Source organism: Vigna radiata, chromosome 5, assembly GCF_000741045.1.
Source record: "Vigna radiata var. radiata cultivar VC1973A chromosome 5, Vradiata_ver6, whole genome shotgun sequence".
NCBI classification, from domain to species: Eukaryota; Viridiplantae; Streptophyta; class Magnoliopsida; order Fabales; family Fabaceae; genus Vigna; species Vigna radiata.
The window spans coordinates 5723002-5745013 of record NC_028355.1 but is presented as its reverse complement, the minus strand read 5'-3'; the positions used below and the strand labels follow the sequence as shown (position 1 = coordinate 5745013).

The window sequence follows — 22012 nt, the reverse complement described above, 5'->3', positions numbered from 1 at the left end:
AATAATGTGGTTATTATATATGATTTGATTAACCATTTGTAGCATACATTGCTATATTATATGTTTATTTCTAGAATAACTTGTGCAATTTTTTCTATAAAAATTATTAAATAAGATTATTGCAAAATATAATATTAAATGAAAGTTATTATTATATATTTAATTTTATATACACAAACGTTTACATTAATGTTAAATGAAATTTTCTAAATAAAGTAATGTGATTATGAACTTTGACAAAAGTATCAATTATGAACTTAAACAATATATTATTGTATTGTTTAAAGTTAAAGTTTTACCATTATGTTGTCTTTTTATTCCCTTCCAGTTATAATATTATTTTGCTAAAATTTAAAAAGAATAAAAATTTACGAGGATCAAAGCATAATGAACCAAAACAAATAAGTTTTTGTTATTATTTAAAAAGTTACTTTATAAAACGTGTTTAAAAATGGAAATTTCAAGTACAAATATTTTCAACTGAATTCAAATATCAATTTTGTTAATATTCATTAAAATTTTAAATGAACCAGCACTACGTATTTAGTCAATTATTTTTTATATTAATTTATTCAATTATTTTCTATACCTCAATTTAAATATCAATTAGCCAATGAACCAGCTATTAATTTAGTACATTTTTAAATTTAATATTGATTTAGTTAAACGGTTTATTTAACATCTCAATATAGGAATATAAGATTAGTAAATTGAACCTTACATTAATAATCATTGAACATTAATAATAATGATAGAATATTAATAATGATAGAACATAACTACAGATTTTTTGAAGAATAAAATTCTTCACCTAAAGAATAAGGGTAGAACCTATATTGCAAGCGTCAATCCCAATCTCTCGCTGAAACAACTGAAAAATTTATCCCTAAACTCACATCATTAAGGTGATCATTGCAAAAGAGAAACAACAAACAAAGATAGACCACAAAAAAGCAAGGGTAAGCTAGTTTAAATAAAAGAAAACGATTATATTTATCACCTATATTTCATACGGTCATACATAGCCATTTCCAACATAAACTACTTACATCGACTTTGACCGTCTGGACTTAGAATGATTGTCGAGCTATGGCGGGTCGTGCACTCGTGGTGGTCTCTACTGCTTTGCAAAGCCATTGCCAATGGGTTTCACCCTACCACACTCATGAGGTTAGTCCATTATCACTCACCTTGGATCATACTGGAAGCATCCAAGACTAGGACCTCCTGCTACTCCTCACGACATGGATCAATCTTCTTTACGTGAGAGTAAAAAACCATTGGAGTTTCAGGATAACCCCCAAGACTAAACTTCCTGCAATCATTCTAAACTTACACAGGGCACCACTATGTAATCTCTCTGTGAGGATCATGGAATTACGTCCATCAACCATACTTTCACTTTAAAACTTAACTCAAGACATGAACAGCCAAATACCATAATACATGATCATACATATACTTCATGCTTAGGCTAGAACATCATTTAAATTAAACTAGAACCATTCAAGAAAAGAGTATCTAGAACTTGAACCATTCGGTCAACGCATATCCTCACTGAGCGAAATCTAAAGAAGTCTCGCACAATGACCCATCTCGCTATGCAAATAAACTTCCCAATGGTACCAGACCCCAACCACTCGCATAACGTTCCCAATTCGCTATGCGAAAGCCCAGACAATAGTCAAGCCCTCCCAAACACTCGCTAAGCGCACCCCTTTGTTATTCGAATAAATCAGACAGTGCTCTTAGACCTCAACTGGTCGCTCAGCACACTAGCTCGCTGTGCGAATCGGCAAACAGTGAGCCAACCCACAAGACCACTCGTTGAGAGACTCTATTCGCTCAACGAGTCTGCATAATTCTATAGCACGAATTCTGCAGAATTATGCAACCCAAACCACATTTACCACTTCTGACTATTTTTTCCAACTTCTAATCCTCCTAATTTTTGTTATATACCTAATTAGACTTAACTAAGTGTTCCTAAACCTTACTAACATCAACCTAAAGTGATTATTAACCAATTTCCCTTTTCAAAACACAAAATTTCTCAACTCATGGACGTAAATCACATTCTACTTCTTTTGTCACATTTTTATCAACTAAATGGTTCTCACAAGTCACAATGGACTTAACTAAACTATTACAACTGACCATTTAAACCTCTAACTCCTAATTCTCATTTTCACCACTCCACATCCTCAAATTGAACTTTAAACCAAGTATAACTCTACCTTATCTATCATCACACCTTCTCCGCACAGATTTCATCAATTTTAAACATCTTAACCACTCACCACACACTCAAAGCAGACTTCACATACTTCCAACCAGTTCATAAAACTTCTCTCATAGTTTTCACTTCCTAAGACCTCATTTTAAACCAAAAACCTATAACCAAGAGTAGCACTTGCCTCCAAATAATTCCATTATTACAATTAACTTTATCAATACCTAAACCAACATCAAAACACATAAATAGACTCAACATCGTATACATCAATCATCATCACACAAAACATCTATCACATAATTTATTACTATACTTCCAATCATAGAACATCATTTTACTCAAATATTTCAATATTCGTACCTTCTCTAACATACACAATTAACATAAATTAAAGAAATTCTATCTTCCCTTACCTCTGGTAAACAACACAGTTCAACGCAACTCCAACAGATGATTACACCGCAAGGCAACTCTAGAAAACCCTACAAATCACCAATTAGTGATAGGAAATCAACCTTAGAACCTAATTTGAGTCAAGAATTGAAGTAGAGGGACTCTTGATCCATGCAAGCAGAACTCCTTCACAAGATCAAGAACCATAAACATCAAAGAAAGGGGTTTACCACTTACTAAGTGTGAGAAAAGTTAGAGAGATGGTAGAGAACCCTAGAAAATTTGTTATATATCATGAGATTTATGTTTGAAGATATGGAAATGTTGACTAATACATTTTGCATGTAATAGTTCAACAATACTTGTTAAAAAATAATAGTATAAATTGGAATATTTATCTATTCAATTATAATGTACATAATTCATTATTCCTTCTATATAAAATAAAAGTTATGCGTCATTCTCGTAACTATAGCAGTTTCAAATAGATTATATAAGAATTTCCTTTCTCTTCTAACATTATTATTTGAATATAGGCTCTTTTAGATACTTGAATCTTTTAGGTACATAAATATCTTTAATGTGTTCTGGTCCAGTTACAGTTATTACTAAGTATTATTTTGATTAATGCTTGAAACCAAAGTGAGTATATTTAGTCAAATAAGTATTTCAATATATGACAATTATATTTTAGTTTACATATGCAAGGCTGAAAAATTTCATAACATACTAAACCTTAATAAATATTTTTTTTATGTTTGGAAGGATTTAGTATTTTAAGATCTTGAAACACTTTATTTACATTAAAGATTTTTTTTTAAGAATGAGTTTCATACAAATTGTTTCTTTAGAAAAGGTAAGAAGTTGGTGTTGTAAAGCTTTATCATGCTCTAGAGGTTTTATCAAAAGAGTCTCACACATCATCCAATGCTATGTCATAGAGCATTCAATGTGTCATGGGAAAACAATAGTAGAAAATGACCTTTATAACAACTACAAAGGACATGTAATGACTTTATTCCTCCAAGCTCTTCGTATAAAAGATCTTGTTGAAGAAGAAAATAATTTAACAAACTTAAAAGGACATTGTTGTTAGTATTGTGGAGCTCAATTTAGTTCTACGTCACTTAGTATTGTAAGATGTTATATTCTATTTAGCTACATAAGCAATTCTCACAAAAATAAATGTTGATTGTAGAGCCGTCAAAATGGGTCACAACCCGCGGGCCAACCCGGCCCGTCACGGGTTCGGGCCGGGTTGGGTTTGAAAAATACAACCCACTTATATGCGGGTCAGATTTCAACCCGACTCATTTAGACCCGGCTCATGCGGGTCGAACCCGTGGTGAGCCGGGTTGGCCCACCAACCCACCTACCTAATTTTATTTTTTTAATTTATCATTTTATTTGTGAAACCCTAAAAAATAAAATACTCTCTTTAGTCACTGTCTATACCAAAAAAGTAAATCCTGCTCTCAAAAATCACTCTCAGGGTACTTGCTCTCATTTAACGGTGCTCTCATTCTCACTTCACTAAAATTATTCAAGGAGCAGGTAAAACATCCTTCCTTTTTTCTTCTCTTTTCTCCACATTTTTGTTTTCTCACTTCTCTTTTTTTTTTCAAAAACCCTATAATGACAAAAATAGGGGTTTGCGAATTTGTTTTTTTGTTGTGGGAGATTTGAAGACATAGAATGATTTTTTGTCCTGTTCTGACATGCTTGTATCAGAGTTTGTTCATTTTATTTAAACAATTTGAGTATACATTATTTGAACAAGCTGCTTTTGATATATTTGAATTTGGGAAATTATGTTACAAATTAAACTATTAATTTTTTTGTCGATGTTTTTGAGTACTGGTTCTTTTTTTATATCTTTGAATTTGGATTATATTGTACTTTTTATTATTATTTTGAATTATCTTTAACATAAGTTTTTGAGAGTGAAATTTGTTTAAATTTAAATTACAGAAAGTTTATATTTTTTTATTTTAAAAAATGCAATTAAATGAGTTAGTGAGCCAACCCGTTTACCCACCAACCCGTGGTGGGTCGGGCCGGGTTCAAGTTTTTCTGACTCGTCAATAAATGAGTCGGGTTGGGTTGGCTCACTAAGTGACCAACCCATGGTGGGCCGGGCCGGGTCGGGTCGGGTTACCTGTTTTGACAGCTCTAGTTGATTGGGGGAGCAATATAAGTGTTGAACTCAATCCCTGATGTGTTTGGTTTTTGATGATGACAACACATAGATTGTAACAACACATATATGTTTTCATGATACAACAAAAATATGTATTTGTTCTTGATACATATGTTGGCATGTAAATGTTTCTTGGTGATTAATACATATGATGATATGTTGTTTGGTCTGCATACTACTCTGATCATGATTGTGTTTATATCTACTCTATGCATAATAAATGTTTTAATGTGATAAAACCACAAGCACAAAGCAACTCCATATGAAATAATCGATTACAGTGATGTTGTAATCAATTAAGTTAATCAAATAGCTTTTGTTTTAAACTGTGGCAAAATAACAAGTTTTAACCGATTACATTAAGTGTAAAATCGATTAAAACTCGTATCTTTGCAAACATCTTTTTGAAATGTAGTGTGATGAGTTTTGAAGTGAAAGAGTTTTCAAAATTTGTTTAAGTGAATAGCTTAATTGATTACACTGTTTATGTAATCTATTAAGTATTTTATTCTTTGGAAACTATTTTCAAGTTAAGTCATAACAGTGTTAACGGTCATATTTTCAAATATGTTGACTAACATTTATTGGAAATCAATTACACTAAATGTGCATTCAATTAGAATTGTGTTAATTGTAATTCTCTTACATTTGTTACTAATGTAATCGATTACATTACTAACGTAATCGATTTATTTGCTTCTGGTATGAGGAAAACTATAAATTGACGAACTACACACAACTTTTAAGGATTTTGATCATTCTAAAGTTTCATATATGATATTTGTGAATTAAGAAAAGAGTTACAGGTGTGCTGAGACGCTCCAAAAAACAAGATACAAAGAGGATGATAATCTTGAAGGTTTCTTGAAGAACAAATTTGGATTTTCACTATTGATCAACTACTGCACTACTGAGGTGTACTCTTTACTTATCAAACTTCATTTTTTGGTAATCTAACTTGATGCAAGTAGTAGGAACCTCATCTAACTTGAATGTTGGAAGGTCTTAAATTAGAGCTTCCATTGCTTCTTTCTGTAATCAAATTACACAAGAAGATTATCTATTAGTAATCAATCTAAAAAAGTAAATATACAAAAAGTATATGTGATGAACTATATATTAAAACAATATTCAAACAAGACATATCATTTAAATATGATGCATATTTATGCTTGAGAAGAATTTAATTTGTGTTGAATACATTTAGAAGTATAATCTAAAAAAACTTGGGCTTGGGTCATGTTTATAGCTAGACCCATTAATTTGGTCTCCATTATATGGTTTGATCCTAACCCACATGAGTTGAGGTAAAACAAACTCACAAGACCAAAAAGGTTCCTATAGAAAAAGTCAACCGGACTAAAATATCTATAAAAGTCCTGCGAGAGCAACGCATGAGCTTTATTTTTAGAGAAAAAAAAATGATCATTTTGAATACAAGAAAAAAAATGTAATCAACTGCTAATTATTTACACATCTAAGTGCTTTTAATTTGTTAAATAACTATATACAAACACTTTAATACGACTAAATATACTTTTTAAGAGATTTCAATAAGTTTGATTGTTTTTTTATATAGGAAAATTATGCAATAACATAGGATGTTGAAATCTTTAACTAACTAAACATACCTAATTTTTCTTGATTGACTAGGTACATTTTTAAAGTATATGAGATAATAATTTAATTTTGTTGTGCAAAAATGTCATTATATTTCTCATATATATATATATATATATATATATATATATATATATATATATAATATTCTGATTATATTTAGGTAACTAATTTCTTATTTTTTTTATCAAAATTAACAATAAATTATTTATAATATTAAGTGGTTTATGATGTTTCATTTCTTAATGTTCACTAAATTTATTACTATTAGAATGGATACTTAGAGATTGTATGTATTTTCTATTCTAGTTGTTATTAATTCAATCACTAGTACAAAAACAGGATACAACGTCCAAATATTTGGGTCTTTCACATTGAATTCGAGATCGACGTCATTTCGAGATCGACGTCATATCGGTAGACGTTAAAACAACGTAAAATTTTTTAAATTCAACGTTAATTTAAATTCGACGTTAAATTAATGTCGAATTTTGTCAATATACGACATTAATCAATTTTTCTATTTTTTTTAATTAATTGTTATCCTTTTTTACAATTCTACGAGACTTGAAAAGCAGAAAAACATCAAATTTCAGTTTTTGGTATTTTATAAAGCATGAACTATGAGCGTGTACTATACTATTAATAACAAACAACAATAACCAAATACAAACAAGTTCAATCAAACAACAACAAAAACAAACAAGTTGAACTAAACAACAACAACAAACAAGTTTAACAAAGAAAAAACAACAAACAAGATCACCAAATAAGTTCTTCAAAACAAAAACGAAAACTAACCTTCAAAAGGTGGGTTCGTCAGAAAAAATTATCGTCACCAGTGCGAGAGAAAGCAGAATGTGTCTATGAAGGACAAGAACACAAAAATAATCGATCGAAACAAACGAAAATCATATATTAAGTATTTAATTAACATGCATTTGTATCAAATGAAAGAAAGATTACATGTGATGGTCGTCAAACTTCGTTCGAGAAAAGTTTGAGAAGAGAAGAGGATCTCGCATGCTAAGATAAAGTAAATGAATTTTCAATCTCCCGCTCAAATTTTTATTGAATTCACTAATCTTTTGACGTCTAATGCTACGACATTCGACGTTTTATATCTTTTTATGTCGAATTACAATTCTAAACTACGTCTAATAATTACATTTATTTACAAAACTGTTTTTGCACTAGTGAATTGTTCAACATATAGTTTTTTTTTTCATTTTTCTACTCTTAGTAATTTTTTTAATTATACATACATATTTTAATTATTTTTTATGTTGATTGATTTACTTTCAAAGTATATATTTTACTATCATGCATAAAAAAATGTGAAAAAAATAATATAAAATGTTATTTTTAACTTTTTAATATATAATTTAGTTGATTTTTTTATAATATTTTTTAACATGAAACTTTTATCTTTATGCTTAAATTTTTAATCATGTTGATTTTCTTTTTTATATAACTAAAAGAAATTAAAAAAACTACTAAAATGTTATAAAAAATACATAATATATAAAAAAAACAATTATTTATCACAATATAAAAGAATTCACTTCTTAATTAATTAATTTATTTATATCTTTTAAAATGTTTATTTGATTTTAAAGAAATTAAAAACTAATTAAGATGAAGAAAAATCATTTTATTTATTTAGCATGTTCTTATTTTTATGAAGATTACATTTGGTTAGAGAATATTTTAGAAGTAATAACTAGAGTGTGATGATATATGACAGATATATATGAAGTGTTATTTCATACGTGTTATTTCATACATGAAGATTGCTTATATACGAACATGATATAAAAATATAAAAATATATATTTTATTTAGTATATGAAAACTCAAAAAAGTATGAAATTTTATTATATATTTTATTTAATAACAAGTATGATATAAAAATATTGATTTAAATATAATAAAATTAAAATATGTTAAACTATCTAATAAAATATATAATTTTATATTTGTATAGAAATGATATTGTTTCTAAAAATTAATTAAAATTTTATAGTGGGACTAAACTTATCTTAACCCTGACCTTGACACTAATCCACTTGAGAAGAGATGATGGAGATTGAAGTATTTTTTTTGGAAAAATAGAAAAACAACAAATTTCAGATTTTGATATTTTATAAAGCATGAACTATGAGCGTATAGTGTACTATTAACAACAAACAACAATAACAAAATACAAACAAGTTCAATCAAACAACAACAAGAACAAACAAGTTCAACCAAACAACAATAACAAACAAATTCAACAAAGAAAAAACAACAAATAAGTTCTTCGAAACAAAAATGAAAACTAATCTTCAAAAGGTGGGTTCGTCGGAATAAAGTATCGCCACTAGTGAGAGAGAAAGCAGAACGTGTCTTTGAAGAACAAGAACACAAAAATAATTTGTCAAAACAAACGAAAATCATACATAAAGTAGTTAATTAACATGCATTTGTATCAAATGAAAGAAAGATTACATGTGATGGTCGTCAAACTTCGTTCGAGAAAAGTTTGAGAAGAGAAGAGGGTCTCGCACGCGAAGATAAAGTGAATGAATTTTCAATCTCCCGCTCAAATTTTTATTGAATTCACTAATTCTAGGACATTCGACGTTTGATATCGAATTACAATTCTAAAATTCATCTAATAATTGCATTTATTTCCAAAACTGTTTTTTCACTAGTGAATTAGTGAATTGTTCTTAACATATAGTTTTTTTTTTTCATTTTTCTACACTTAGTAATTTTTCTAATCATACATACATATTTTAATTATAATTATTTTTTATGTTGATTGATTTACTTTCAAAAGTATATGTTTTACTATCATGCATAAAAAATGTGAAAAAAATAATATAAAATGTTATTTTTAACTCAAAATTTTAATATATAATTTTGTTGATTTTTTTATATTATTTTTTAACAGGAAACTTTTATCTTTATTCTTAAATTTTTAATCATGTTGATCTTCTTTTTTATATAACTAAAAGAAATTAAAAAAACTACTAAAGTGTTATAAAAAATACATAATATATAAAAAAAACAATTATTTATCACAATATAAAAGAATTCACTTCTTAATTAAGTAATTTATTTATATCTTTTAAAATTTTTATTTGATTTTAAAGAAATTAAAAACTAATTAAGATGAAGAAAAATCATTTTATTTATTTAGCATGACTTTTTTTTTACAAAAGACTACATTTGGTTAGAGAATATTTTAGAAGTAATAACAAGAGTATAATGATATATGAGACATATATATGAATTGTTATTTCATACATAAAGATTGTTTATATACGAGCATGATATAAAGATATAAAAATATATATATTTTATTTAATATAAGAAAACTCTGAAATTTCGTTATATATTTTATTTAATAATAAGAATGATGTTAAATCATCTAATAAAATATATAATTTTATATTTGTATAGAAATGATATTATTTTTAAAAATTAATTAAAATTTTGTAATAGAATTAAACTTATCTTAACTCTAATCCTAATCTATTTGAAAAGGAATAATGAAGGTTAAAGTTTTTTTTTGGTCTTCACTTCAAAAGTGTTCTGAAAATTTTTCTTATACCCTAGTTTTCTGTCCCATTTCGTCAGTGATTTTGAAAACGAAAAACAAATTATTTTATTTTGAATGTCATCTTATTAAATTAATGCAACATTAATTATTATTTATAGTATATATTTTACTTTGCAACATATTTCTATTTATTAGTAACTAAATGAAAATGAGAAATTAAAATTAACATTTAAAAATATGAATTGATATGATAACTAAATACTTTTGATTTGAAGCATTTAAACCCGAAATTTGGTTATGTATGAGATTAAGAATAAACGATTTGAAGAGGCAAGAAAATGGAAAAAAGAAATATAAAAAAAAAATAAAATGATAAACTTTCTTTTCAATTTTATTCTCATTTCTACCATATCATTGCTTATATATACACTTTTAATATTATTTATTTATATAAAAACTATTATTATCAGATTGTTGCAAAATATAATATTGAATGAAAGTTATTATTATATATTTAATTTCTAAGGATATATACATAAACGTTTACATTAATGTTAAATGAAATTTTCTAAATAAAAAGTAATCTTATGAACTTTGACAAAAGTATCAATCATTTCCCTTGTGTGTTTTTATTAAACAATATTATTGTATTGTTTCCAGTTAAAGTTTTACCATTATGTTGTCTTTTTATTCCCTTCCAGTTATAATATTATTTTGCTAAAATTGAAAAAGAGAATAAAAATTTACCAGGATCAAAGCATAATGAACCAAAACAAATAAGTTTTTGCTATTATTTAAAAAGTTACTTTATAAAACGTTTTTAAAAATGGAAATTTCAAATAGTTAAATATTTCCAATACCTGAATTCAAATATCAATTTTGTTAAATATTCATAAAATGTTAAATGAACCACCACTAGGTATTTAGTCAATTATTATTTTTATATTAATTTATTAAATTATTTTCTATACAAATATCAATTAACCAAATAGTCATTCAAATAAATGAAGCAGCTACTAATTTAGTACATTTTTAAATTCAACATTTATTTAGTTAAACGTTTTTAAAAGGTAATAATTTATTTAAATTTTAATTAATATATTAATTAAAATATACGTTAACATATAATTTTTTCCATCACAAACTTTTATTTAAATACGCTATAAAAATGTTTTACGATTGTCTTACGGAGTTTCGTAATTTAAAATATATTTTTCATATTGGGAAATTTTAAATATATACTAACATACCAATCCAACTTAATGAATTATTTATTTAAATATTATTCTAAATAAATGATTATTTAATTTTATTTAAACATTAAAAAATCTAGATTTAGAAATAAATTTGTTGATGGTGTCTACTTAGGTTAATAAAGTTCAAAAGTGACTTAGAAACAATGAAAGAATTATCATAGCTAAAAAAGAGAGAAATAAATTATGATAAAAATATATTTGAATTAATATGGAGGACGTTGATACTTATACACTGAGTTTTGTTTATGCTCTCAATTTAAATTTTGGTTATATTTATTTTTTTTTATTAAATATAACATTTTATTATTAAAAGAAGAAGTAAATGGAAAATAAGAAAAAAAAATTGGATATCAAAATATAATTTTCATAATATTAAGTCTATGTTAAGAAAAATGATTCCAAAACTTGAAAAGAGTAAAAGCAAAGAAACGTGAATAATTAAGAGCAAAGATTCAAAAGAAGGTTTTTTCTTTAATGATGTTTGTTCTGACTTACGCATCAACAAACATCACCAATAAAAGAAGGTTCCTTCTTTTGTTATTCATTACACACATTCTTGGGTTGTCAAAAACTTTACACCACTCTAGACATTTTTCAGCCAATCAAGATAGACAAGAAAGTTAGGCTTAGTGAAACTAAAACATACTAATATAATCATTCAATTATTTTTTAAATACATTATTTCAAGATGATTTCAAAATGTATAAAAAGAATCTTTCAACTAAGTCTGACTTCTTTTACACATTTATGACTCCATGTAGTTTTTCATGTGCATGCTTCCCCATATATATATATATATATATATATATATATATATATATATATATATATATATATATATATATATATATATATATTGGCTAAAATGCTAAAGCTTTTCAACAATTGAATCTAATTAATAGATTTACTTGTTATTAACTTTTATAATAACTATATTAAAAACAACAAATATTAATGGTTTCTAATGAAATTTTTTTAAGCATTAATAATACATTAAACTAATAATTTAATATTTTCTTACGATATTCTTCTTTTTAATACAGTATTATATTTTATTTACCTTATGCTAAAGTTTGGGAAAATGTAACTGAGAGTCAAATTCCTTACATTGACCAAAATATGTGTGTACTATGGACTGCATATCAGCATGTGCGATCCGATTGTCAGGCACATAATACTATGACCATTTACATTTGATTTGGGGCAAGTACGCTTTATTATTGTTAATTTCACTTAATTTATTTTATTCTTAAAATAGTGCAAATTGCAGAAAGTAATTTTGTTTTTTTTTTAAAAATAATATAATGATGTATTGAAAAGGAATAAATAACTTTATGAATAAAAATAGCAAACTTAGTAAAATTTATTCTTTTTAATTTATTTGTCTTATTTATCAATCAATTTTCGTACAATACTTACAATACTTAAATACATGTTTGGTGGATGACACACACACACACACATATATATATATATATATATATATATATATATATATATATATATATATATATATATATATATGTCTTTAATCACTAAAACTATTTAATATTGTATTTTATTACCAAAAATATATCACTTCTATTTTATTTAAAAAAGATTTTTTTATATTTTAACTCCTATACGTTTTATTTTTTATTTTAGTCTTGAAAACATATAAGTCATGACATAGTTAAGATTAAGAAAGAAGGTTAACGCTTAGCATAAAACAAAAGTTAAACAAAAATAAAATAATGACTAAAACCAAAACACTTATATGGTAAGAGATCAAAAGTTGATTAAACTTTATGTTTAATATATTGTTTTGAAGATTTTGAGAAAACATATTTTCTCAAAATCATAGTTATTCTAAAGTTGACCAACCCAATTAATGGTGAAGTATAGAGATACCAAAACTAATCCTAAATACATGTTAGTTACAACAATAGAAGAGTCATAAAAGGAATCTCGTATTAATTTAGTTTATCTTTTTATCTGCACTCACTTAAACATCACATTCCTTACATGTGATGTCCCTATACTTACTTGAATGTCATTCACCACAACCTGACAATCAGTCTATCCAACCAAGACCACCTTGATCTTTTCAAAAAGGCTTCAAGCTCATAATATAGCTTGAACCTGAAGAAAACACAAACTAACTCATTTAATTTTATTATGTAAAAGAAAATATTTATTGTTATTAATTTTCACAAGACTTTAAAACATAAGCAGTTTTTCAAAATTAATCCTTAACCTTCTAAAGATAAATTTAACTCTAAGTAAACATAGATGGCCTAACTAATTCTCTAAAACATAGATGGTACTTATGTAGATTCAGGTTATTTAATGAAATAATGAATCCGACATTAATAATGATGGTATAGTTAGATGAATGGAGTAAATGAAGCCCCACTACTCGGTTAATGAACAGCTAAAGTCAAAAGGGAAGCATCTACAGAACCTGGGAACAGAGTCCCACACTTGGACTAATTGTCTTAATCTATCTGTAAGTTTAACTTTACCTAATCCATTCGATAAAAATGTTTAAAATAAAAAAATCAGTTCCTATTCTCATCATCCACTTGACCATTACTATACTATAAACTCATCGTGCATCACTGTGCTAGAAGAAGCATATGTGGTCCACTAACTATCTAGTGCAACATAACACCTTCACCTGCAACTCAAACGAGGCCACGCTTATTAACTATCTAAGGAGCAATAGCAGAAAAGACAACCAAATATAATAAAGTATAAACTTACCCATACTTATCTTCAGAGGCACTGCATAAGATAAAAAAAAAAGAAAAGAAAGAAAGAAAGAAAAAGCATCGTACCTAGTCATTGATACCATGTTCGCGCAGAGAAAAGCAAACTATGTCTGGGGAGACCACAAATTTATTGTTCCCCGGCTCCAAGCGATCAATGGCCCCTCTCTTTTTCTTCTTCTATATCACTGTCTAGTTTCTCTCCACTGCCCACGCAACACGCTCTCACACCTTCAAAATGAACATCCACTTCTTCTGCTGCTTCTTCTTGTCGCTCTCATCTTTCCATGTAAGAACAAACACATACAGTTTTACCTCTATAAATTGCATAACAACAACATAACAATAATAAAACTACCACATTGCATTGCTCTGTTTTCTTTCATTTCCATGCTCTGTAACTTTTCTTCCACAAATGCAGGTTTCTCTAGCCACCCGCCAACGCATAAACCCATTCAGCCCCAAAGCCTCCCTCATTCGCTATTGGAACACTCGAGTCACCAATACTGTTCCAATCCCTCACTTTCTTCTGGCTAAAGCTTCACCTCTTACCCCACAACACTATGCTATTCTCAACAAACTTTTAAACGAAAAACCCAAACCTTACATTCCCAAGCTTCACCAATCCCTCTGTTCCTCACCCAACTTGTTCTGTTCCTTCGACGATGCATCAGACACGCACACACTACAGCGCAAAAACGACGACTCCAACTTCGCCGTTTACAACAACAAACACTTCGCTAACTACGGCTCCTCTAAAGTCGACGGAGTCGACTCCTTCAAAAACTACTCCAACGGCCTAAACGCCAACAACGACGCGTTTCGGAAATACAGCGACTCCTCCACGCGCCGCGCCGAACAGTTCAAGAACTACGCCGATAACGGTAACGTTGCGAATACGAACTTCTCCAGCTACGGTTCCGCCGCTGCTCAATCCTCCAGCGATTTCAACAACTACGATAAAACGGTGAACGTTCCCAACCTCGGTTTCACCACCTACGACTCCGGCTCCTCCAACCACAAACTATCGTTCGCCAGCTACGGCAACGAAACAAATTCCGGATCGCAATCCTTCTCGAGCTACGGAAAACGCGTCATTGGCGGAACCAGCGAGTTCACGAATTACGCCAGCGACGCGAACATTCTGCAATCGCATTTCAACAATTACGGCGACTTCAGCGCCGGTGCAGTCAACGACTCCTTCAAGTCCTACAGCTTCAACGGTAACAATCCGCGGAACGATTTCAAAACATACGGGGCCGGGTCGAGAGGGTCCGCCGCCGAAAATTTCATCAGTTACCGGAACCGCGCCAATGTCGGCGACGACTCGTTCCAAAGCTACGCCGCGAGGTCGAAGTCCGGCACCGCCACATTCGCGAACTACGGAATGTCGTTCAATGTCGGAAACGACAGTTTCGCGGAGTACGGGAAGGGTGCGACGGGGAAGAGCTCGTTCGGGTTTAAATCTTACGGGTTGGGCCGCGCGTTTAAAGTGTACAACAAAGACGGGGCGTCATTTTCGGGGTATCGGAATATCAGCGCAACAAGTGGCAGAGTTGTAAATAAGCGCGTGGAGCCGGGTAAGTTCTTTAGAGAATCCATGATGAAGGAAGGGAACGTGATTTTAATGCCTGACATTAAGGATAAAATGCCTGCAAGGTCGTTTTTGCCCCTGGCGATTGCTTCGAAATTACCATTCTCATCGGCAAGGATAGACGAAATGAGGGAATTGTTCAACGCGCGGGAGGGGTCTTCTACAGAGCGCGTGATAGTTAACGCGTTGGGTGAGTGCGAGAGGGAGGCGAGCAGGGGAGAGACGAAACGGTGTGTCGCGTCTGCAGAGGAAATGATAGAGTTTGCGGCATCGGTGATGGGTCCCAGTAGTGTGGTGAGGACCACGGAGAATGTGAACGGTTCAGGATCGAGTGTGATGATTGGTAAGGTCTACCCGGTGGACGGTGGAAAAGTAACGAAATCAGTTTCGTGTCATCAGAGTTTGTACCCTTACTTGCTGTATTATTGCCACAGTGTACCCGAAGTGAGAGTTTATGAAGCTGATATTCTTAACGTGGAGACGAAGGAGAAGATGAATGACGGTGTTGCCATCTGTCATATTGACACGTCATCGTGGGGCCCGGAACACGGGGCATTCTTGGCATTGGGGTCAGGCCCTGGGAAAATTGAGGTTTGCCACTGGATTTTCGAGAACGACATGACGTGGACCACTTGAAGAGAAAGAATCTCTGGTTTGGTTTTTGCGGAAACAGATGGATGTTTAATTAACATTGTGAAGGCAGTTGCGTTTTCTTTTTGTTGTCATTATCTTGGAGTTGTAGAGTTTTGGATTAGTCGGTGATGAGCAATGATTAGTAGTAGTATTCACGCTTTGATTTCTATTTGAAATGGTTAATGTTATGAGTGTTTTGGGGATTTTTGAAATGTGAAAAGACGTGAAGGTGGCAGTGGTTTGAGAAGTGCGCATGTTGATGTGTTGTGGGTGGTGGAGTGATTGTGCGGTATAAAGTGAGAGCAAAAAATAGCATGCACACATAGCAGCTTTAAGTGCAACCAAAGAAACGGTGCATCCATAGCTTATGATAGGTGAGTGGCATGAGTTACGCAGGGGACAATATCAGACAATTAGGACCCACCTCTTTCATAACCCTTTAACCCTTTTACACTTCTCCACTACTCTATATCGCCTTCATTCCATCAAACGCTTTAATCTATGTTTTTCTTACTTTCTTCCTTCTTCCTATCTACGTTGCTTCTCTATCTTCACATGCTATCTAACTTCATTTTAGATTATTCTTTACATATTTATTTTTTTAACACCAATATTCTACTTTCATTTATTAAAATATTCTTTTCATAAAACCAGATTTTGAAAATAAATATCATAACATCCTCAATCGTCAAAATAATCATGGCTATACCACCAGTAAATATTAATGAAATTCATTAATAAACAATAAATATTATACTTATATTTTATAGTAAGTGTTTAAATTTATATAAATAATTAAAACTTACCTTATATATACATAAAGAAGTTTTTCAGTTAATACATTTTAGCAAAGTGTACCAAATTTTAGGTTACAAAAATGTCCTGTTAAAAAAAACATATTTTAAATCCAATGGTATTTTAATAATTTTACAATTTAATTTAAAATAAAAAAATAAAAGGTAGTTATTAAAAATCCTGTTAGAGAAGTTATTAGCTTTTATTTTTTTTTAATTTTAAAAAACAACTACCTTTTATTTTATTTTTAATTTTAAAAAACAACTATCTTTTATTTTATTTTTAATTTTAAAAAACAACTACATTTTAAAAAATATATAATAAAAGCTAATAACTTCTTTCGTGGACCAATCAAGATTTTTAATAACTACATTTTATTTTTTTATTTTAAATTAAATTTTAAAATTATTAAAATACCTTTCAATTTAAAATTTGTTTTCTTTTTTATGGGAACATTTTTGTAACCTAAAACTTGATACACTTTGTTAAAATGTACCAACTGAAAAACCTAACAAACCCCATATATATATATATATATATATATATATATATATATATATATATATATAATTTTTCCTAAAAAGAAAAAAACAATAAATGACAAAACATTTACCATAAAAGATGAAATGTCTCCTCACTCCTCCAAATACTTAACAAACTATATTGGTGGGTGAATATTTACCGGAAATAGAAATTAAAATCATTATAGATAAAAATAAATTCAGATAGGTTTAGGTTAAAAAGGTAATTTTTTAATATTAACTTATTTCAATTATAATAAAAATACAAATAACTTCAAATCAATGTCATTTTTAACTATCATCAGTTTTGTGCTTTCAATCTGTGCTGGTTCTTTTTCTGCATAGGTTTTGCTGTTCTGTTCTGTGTTTGTCTTTTTTATGTTTCTACTGTAGTGTCGTATCTATGTGTTAATTGAAGAATATTTCAACACCTGCGTTTGAAATTCTTAAATTACTACAAACATTTTCACCAACTTTTCTAAAAAATTAATGCTAAACACTCAATTTCACTCTTTTACAATCATGCAAAACAGTCTACGTAATAAAGCAATACTGCTTGTCATTTTCTTTTTAACACGTGCTTCACCTAATCATTTTCTTATGCTGATAAATAAATTAGGTAAGGCAGTACAATATTAAAATAAGATTAGTTTTTTATGGATCTTTAAAACTCAAGACTCTCCGAAATTTTAATTTTGTCACACTATTATGATCACTACATGAATTTATTAATTAGAAAAAGAATTTTATCAAAGAAAATAAACATGTTAAAATAAAATTTATTGATAGATTTTATTTACCGATGAATTTATAATTTTAATTATTGATAGAAATTTTTGTCATTAATAAATCTGTAAATAATATATTGATAAATTAAAATTTTAATAATTGATAAAAACAATTTATTGATGCGTTAACAAATTAGAATTTATATATATTAATAATTTTTTTATTGATAAATTCATTCAATAATATAAATGTCAAAGTTTCTATTGATTTTTAAGTTTATTAGTAATTAAATCTAACAAAAGTTTTTATCTATCAATAAGATTTAAAAATGAATATTTTACTTACAGATTTTCAATCGTTCATAGGTTGTCAATAAGTTTAATTTGCCAACAAATTTTTGTGTTTACTAAGTAATTATACCAGTAGATAATTTTGATTTTCTTTAGTGAATATTTATTAACATTTTTCATACTCTTTTATTTTCATTATGATACTTCGAATAGACTGATTTGAAATTGAAGATATGCTCACTGTAAGTAGCTTAGGTGTTTCTTATTTAAAGTTTGAAAAACAAACTAAATTCTAAAAATAGGTTTAACTATATTATTGACCTATTTGTTAAACTAGAATTTTCTTTTATGAAATCATTTTGTTAAACCAATTGATAAACAGTAACATATATAAAAGGATAATACAAAATATTTTATTGGATGGAAAATGTTAGGATTCTCTTTCTGAACATAATTTCAACTGTATAGATTTTGAAGGTCTACATGAATAATATGATATATTAATTCATAGAGGGAAGGAATAATTTTCAAAAACATTTCATGAATATGGCCTTAAAGCTCAAAATTAAATATATTTTTTACTTACCCTAGATGTGTGCAATATTTTTTTTAATCCATCCTGATTCTTTATTTTTTCATCAAATAATATTACTAAGTAATTATTTTTTTTATTGTTAGACTGAAAAATAAAATAAAAATATAGAAAACAAAATAATTCTATTAAAATGAGTTACTCATTAGATTTAAAATATAATTTTGAATTATAATGTTTAAAATATATTTAAAAAAATCAGATTAGATATTGTAAAATATATATTTGAATTGATTAGACAGTGTAATATAAGGAGTACTTATTTTTAATATATGAGGATACAGTAAGAAAAACCCATGTTTATTTCGTGTGCAGTTTTCTGATCCAGTGGGCCTGAACACTGCCTTGCAGTAACTATAAGTTCATCTTACTTCTTATTTCTCATTTTTTCCTTTTTCCTTGATATTAAAATTCTATTTCTAAATTTTTTTTTTTTATATTTACAAGTCTAAAATTTCTAAAATAAACATTTACTTTTCCATTCTCACTTATATCTAACAATAATATATAAAAATATAATAATAACTAACAAAATTTAAGAATATCTTTTAATATGTAACAATATAATTATATCTAATGTCTAATAATGTTTTTTTAATTGAGTAATTATTCACAAAATCTTATTTCTTAAAAAATATTTTAAAATAAAATAAATCTTTTGAAGTAGAACTAACAACCTGTTTAATATTTTATTTAAAATATTTAACTATATTTATATATTTTTATAATTATTAAACTTTTTTAGATTGCGTTGTAATTTCGTTTTATACAATTCGTAGCTATAATATTTAAATTCCGAAATGCATAATTTATAAGAAATTACACATCATAAAAGAATGATAAAATGTGTAACAATTTAAAGTTACAAATGTAAAATTTGGAATTAGAATTTAAACTTATACATGTAAAAAAATGATTATTATTATTATTATTATAATGTAAACTTGTTTATAATAAAATGCGATATATAACTCTAAATCCACAGTATACTTGTACAAATACATTTTTGTTTTTGTTTGAATAAGATAGAAATATAATACTTTTAATACTTTATAACTACGCACAATATAAAAATAATTAAAACACTAAAATAAATAATGTCGGATTGTGTAATCTTGGACACAACATCAAAATTTCAACTTTAAAGATTGTGTAATACATACACTTCCATTGTGTTTGTAGGAAAACCACATGAAAGGATTTATATTAGTCATACTGTATGGTGGTGTAAAAAGAAACTGTTGGAGTGTAGTAACTAAATGCCCATACATACATGTTTAGTATGTTCACAGCTTTGTGTTGGTATATGAGACATACATTAATTGTTGAGGTTAAATGGTTTTCAGTTATTATCTATTGTATTTGTGCGGGGAAATTATGTGCATGCAAGTACATAATGATGTATTTCATGAAAAGGATAAATAAAGTTTGATAAAATATGTGAAACTAATTGAAACTTGAATAGATTCTTCTACTGTATGATACTTGTCAAGCCAAACAGTTAACCAATCCGTAAAAATAGTCATCAAGGTAATTAAAGAGTAATCAATAAAAATAACTGTCATTGATGGACAGTTAACAAAATAATGAAAGTCATTTATTAGTAATGGATCAAATGGTAAACTCATTTTAAATATATGTTTGACAAAGAGGGTCAGGGAACGAACTTTGATGACTAATCTTTATTACAAGATTATTACGCAAAGTTATTGAGAGGGTCCGGGTGTCTTTTGGAAGCATCCTCCCCTGTGGATAGGACAATGAGAAGAGAGAGAACAACGTAATCTATAAGATGGAGCGAACAACTTTGAATGCTTTGAATAAGAGATCTCAACCTTACTGAAACAATTCTTTTTAAGTTGCATAGTTTTATAGAATAAAGTATTGGAGTGAAAATAATATCTAAAGTAAAGGGTGGTTGTTTTTCTGAGAAAAAATTTATAGTAATCAGGTAAAATCATCTGATAAATTAAATAAATAATATTAATAATATAATAATGAGTAATGTCTAATAATTTTTTTCTTATAATAACCGACGTAATCCCTTTTGTAATAAACACATGCCTTTTTCTCTTTTCATAAGTTAATAACTAACAACAAACCACAGGATAGGAAGCATTAATTGTGGCATGAACAATATTTGATTTGGTTCTTCCTAAAATAATGGGTAGAATATGAAACTAGTTTATTTATAATAGATTTCAACCAGTATTTGTGTGTGACTTACAACATCAACAAGATAACAACAAATAAATTGTAATAGAAAGAATCAAACACTCTTCAATTAGGTATTTGTCAGGATCTAAAAATAAGCTTAGGACCATTGGGTCTTATGAATGGGACAGTCGGGCTCAATAGTTTAGAGTGTCTCAGCCTTAGAGGGAGGTCTTTCTTTTTCAGAAGTCAGATTCTCATTTTGCTAATTTCCTTTCTCTCTAAGAACCTTGCCCTAATCTTGTGCTCTGACTTCTCTCTACAATTTCATCACTTTGACCCGTTCGATTCTTGATTGGATGCTGCCAAATCGTTCCTGGCGTAGAGAGCTTCGATTCAAACCGAACATTTCTCCATTCTAACTGATAAGCCATTTTTCCCCTTTTTCCATTTCCCTAGAACCTAGGGCATGCTAAATCCTAGTGATTACATGTGTCTAGTGCTTTCCCCTTTCTATTCTTCGCAAAGCTGAGCTCTAAGAGTTGTACTCTATACCAAATTAGTGGTTGTAGGTCCTGTGAACGTGTCGCTGTACTAGGGATACCATTAGGGCATCTTCAATTAGCTTACTGTGAGAACCCAGGTAAGAGGAGCTTCTAGAAATTTGCTTATATGTGTAGGATTATTATGTTCTGGTTG

General features: G+C 28.5%; 1 protein-coding gene across 1 annotated transcript; it reads left to right on the top strand.

The window, feature by feature from the left end:
- Positions 1 to 14097: 14097 nt before the first annotated feature.
- Positions 14098 to 16479, top strand: LOC106762767 (polygalacturonase 1 beta-like protein 2). The gene is made up of 2 exons (XM_014646825.2): positions 14098 to 14294; positions 14427 to 16479. Exons 1-2 carry the CDS (start codon positions 14244 to 14246, stop codon positions 16233 to 16235), a joined length of 1860 nt encoding a protein of 619 aa, XP_014502311.1. The 5' UTR covers positions 14098 to 14243; the 3' UTR covers positions 16236 to 16479.
- Positions 16480 to 22012: the final 5533 nt, after the last annotated feature.

Excerpts from the sequence above, each read along its gene's own strand:
- LOC106762767 (XM_014646825.2), top strand. The coding sequence starts at position 14,244 with ATGAACATCCACTTCTTCTGCTGCTTCTTCTTGTCGCTCTCATCTTTC. Across the intron at positions 14,295-14,426 it reads TGTCGCTCTCATCTTTCCAT|GTTTCTCTAGCCACCCGCCA; the intron begins GTAAGAACAAAC and ends CCACAAATGCAG.